Source organism: Sus scrofa, chromosome 2 (genome assembly GCF_000003025.6).
Source record: "Sus scrofa isolate TJ Tabasco breed Duroc chromosome 2, Sscrofa11.1, whole genome shotgun sequence".
Classification (NCBI taxonomy): Eukaryota; Metazoa; Chordata; class Mammalia; order Artiodactyla; family Suidae; genus Sus; species Sus scrofa.
The window spans coordinates 12,672,017-12,675,822 of NC_010444.4; the positions used below are offsets into that span (position 1 = coordinate 12,672,017).

A 3,806-nucleotide genomic window follows, 5' to 3' on the forward strand; every position below is an offset into this window, starting at 1 on the left:
CACAACTTAGAACAGATTTACGAGGAGATCCTGTTGAGTAGCATTGAGAACTTTGTCTAGATACTCATGTTGCAACAGAACGAAGGGTGGGGAAAAAAAATGTAATTGTAATGTATACATGTAAGGATAACTTGATCCCCTTGCTGTACAGTGGGAAAATAAAAAATTAAAAAATTAAAAAAAAATAAAATAAAAACCAAAAAAAAAAAAAAAAAACCCAAAAAACAAAATAGGCATTTGGAATATCTGAGTGGGGTCAGGAACTAATGAATATAGTGCCTACCTGTACACATTGCAAGATGGGGGTCAGAAGGAGCCAGTATCATGGTTATTGGGAACCCCACCTTTGTAAAGGGGTCATGATGTGCCTATGTCATTCATGTGACAGAGTATGTTGTGAATCATTTTCTGTGCATCAGTAATTGATCCATTTTGCTTCCCTTCTTTTGACAGGTGGAACATAATTTTAAAATAGCATCCATGGAGAACAGCACAGAGGTGCATGTGTTTAGACTCTTAGGACTGACCGACACTCCAGAGCTGCAAGGCCCCCTCTTCATAATATTCACTCTCATATATCTCTTCACTCTCATTGGAAATCTTGGGATGATCACGTTGATTCTGTCGGATGCACGTCTCCACACTCCCATGTATTTTTTCCTCAGTCACCTCTCTCTGGTGGATTGTGTTTACTCCTCAGCTGTTACTCCCAAGGTGATGGCTGGATTTCTCACAGGAGATAAAGTCATCTCCTATGGGGGATGTGTGGCTCAGATGTTCTTCTTTGTGGCTTTTGCCAGTATTGACTGTTTTCTACTAGCTGTCATGGCTTATGATCGTCACGCAGCAGTGTGTAAGCCCTTACGTTACACCACCACGGTGACCACCCGTGTGTGTGCTCAAATGGCAGTAGCCTGCTACAGTTGGGGATTTGTTGAATCTGCCATCCACACTGGATTCACCTTCTGCCTCTCCTTCTGCCATTCCAATGTGGTCCATCACTTCTTCTGTGATATTCCCCCAATCCTGGCTCTTTCTTGCTCCGATGTCTCTATAAATGAAATTGTGCTCTTCATCTTAGCAGCGTTCAATGTCTTTTTTGCCCTTACAGTTATCTTGACCTCCTATCTATTCATATTCATTGCTATCCTGAGAATGCGCTCAGCAGAGGGACGGAGGAAAGCTTTTTCCACCTGCACTTCTCACCTCACTGCTGTTACCATATTCTATGGAACTGTGATCTTCATGTACTTACAGCCCGGTTCAAGTCATTCTATGGACAATGACCAAATGGCATCTGTGTTCTATACAATAGTAATCCCCATGCTGAACCCTATTGTCTATAGTCTAAGAAACAAAGAGGTGAGTAATGCCTTGAGGAAAGCCACTGAGAAGATGAAGATGATGTTTAGCACACAGGTGTAATTAGAGAGATCATACAACCTGCACAGCTAATCAGTTATCTTTTGTTTTGTGACAAACCAAGACTAGTGGCTTTAAACAACAGTTTATTATTTCTCATAATTATGTGCTTGTCAGGGCAGTTACTTTGCTGCTCTCACATAGGCTCATTCATGAGGTTGCATATCTTCTACTTGGTCAGCTGGACTGAAAGTTTAGAAATGACCTTGCATTTCTGGATGTCGATTCTGGTTATTCTGCCTCTTAATACACGTGGTCTTTGATCCCCCAGAGTCTGGACAAGCTTTCTTTCGTAATATTTTCAGGCCAGAATTCTCACAGTGTGAAAATAAAACAAAAAGGCTTCTCGATGTCTAGACTCAGAATGTTTTTTTCTACCTTATCATACGAATAAATACCTGTACAAAAGCTGGTCAAGATCCAAGCATGAAGATAAAGATTGCTTCTCTTGAAGAAAACTGCTGAAAAGAATTTCTTCCCAGAATTTATCTATCACAATTGGAAGCAGATCACAGAGAACAGATTTGTGGTTGCTGGGGAGGAGGGGGGAGGAAGTGGGATGGATGGAGAGTTTGGGGTTAGGAGATGCAAACTATTGCATTTAGAATGGATAAGCGATGAATTCCTACTGTACAGCACAAGGAAATTATGTCCAGTCTCTTGGGGTAGAACATGAGGCAAGATAGTATGGGAAAAAGGATGTACATATATGAATGACTGGGTCATTATGCTGTACAGCAGAAATTGACACAACAATGTAAATCAACTGTACTCCAATAAAAATATTTTTTTAAAAAAGAAATTCAGTTAAACTGAATTTCTGTTACAAAAAGAGCCAAAATATAGTGTATATAAAAATAGAGCTTTTTATTTCTCAAATAGTATTAGCTAATATAGCAGGATGAAAATGAACTATCTAGATAGCTGTGTTCTGGGAACAGATTTAGCCCACACTGTTTCTTTTCTACTCTCACCTAGAGTGTTGAAAGTTTCCTTCTCATAACTATTGTATCTGGAGGAGAGGAGAAAGAGAAAAGTTAGAGGAAAAATAATTTCTTTTTAAGAAAGTGACATAGTAGCTCTACTTGTTACTTCTGAGCACATTCTGCTGGCAAGAATTCAGTCATGGGGCCACAAAAACTAGCTGCAAAATCAACTTTGAAATTTAATCTCTAGCTAAGTGGCAATGTGTTTAGCTGAAATCCCAATACTCTGCAAAAAATAATAAAAGAATCGTTTGTATGTGTGTGTGTGTGTGTGTGTGTGTGTGTGTGTGTAAAACCAGTAGTATGCCACACAATTTGTCCCTAAAACTGAACTGCTAGTCTTGTCTCTGAAATTGTGTTTCTAGCCTGTTTTTTTCCCCTAGTGGAACTTTTTTCCTAGACCTTGCATTGTTTATTTTTTATTTTTTTGTCTTTTTGCCATTTCTTGGGCCACTCCCGTGGCATATGGAGGTTCCCAGGCTAGGGGTCAAATCGGACCTGTAGCCACCGGCCTACACCAGAGACACAGCAATGCGGGATCCGAGCCGCGTCTGCAACCTACACCACAGCTCACTGCAACACTGTATCGTTAACCCACTGAGCAAGGCCAGGGATTGAACCCGAAACCTCATGGTTTCTAGTCAGATTCGTTAACCACTGAGTCACGATGGGAACTCCACATTGTTTATTTTTAAAAAACCCTTTCTTGATCACTCCATCCAAAAATAGCTTTCCTAAGTAATCTGTTACTCAGCCTTATCTTATTCGTAGAATTAAAATAAATCTCTGGGAGTTCCTGTCGTGGCGCAGTGGTTAACGAATCCGACTAGGAACCATGAGGTTGCGGGTTGGTCCCTGCCCTTGCTCAGTGGGTTAACGATTCGGCGTTGCCGTGAGCTGTGGTCTAGATTGCAGACGCGGCTCGGATCCCGCGTTGCTGTGGCTCTGGCGTAGGCCAGTGGCTACAGCTCCAATTCGACCCCTAGCCTGAGAACCTCCACATGCCGCGGGAGTGGCCCAAGAAATAGCAAAAAGACAAAAAAATAAATAAATAAAATAAATAAATCTCTGAAATTATATTCTATGTTTAACTGCTTGTTTTCTGTTTCTTCAAAATTATAAGTAAGGTTATATTCTTCCAAGTAGGCCAGATTATTTTTAATGCATTTGTCATACTGAGATGATATGATTTTCTGATTATTACATGTGGGATTTGAGAAAAAAGAGTAGCTTAGCTGATTAACTCTCACTATGTGAGATGTGGAAGACTATGATCATAGGAAGTTTGGGATGAATGAGATCATAAATTTTATTTTGAGCATATAAAGCTCAAGACATCGCTTGAATACCAAGAGTAAAATATTAGCGTAGGAATGGAGGTATACCTTTGAAAGTTAC

At 40.2% G+C, this 3,806-nt stretch overlaps 1 protein-coding gene across 1 annotated transcript; it reads left to right on the forward strand.

The window, feature by feature from the left end:
• LOC106509347 (olfactory receptor 5B2-like) lies at window positions 481-1,425 on the forward strand. Its single transcript, XM_013994292.1, has one exon. The coding sequence runs from the start codon at window positions 481-483 to the stop codon at window positions 1,423-1,425; it is 945 nt and encodes a 314-aa protein (XP_013849746.1).

What these genes read in the sequence shown, in the direction of transcription:
- LOC106509347 (XM_013994292.1), top strand. Translation starts at nt 481, where the DNA reads ATGGAGAACAGCACAGAGGTGCATGTGTTTAGACTCTTAGGACTGACC.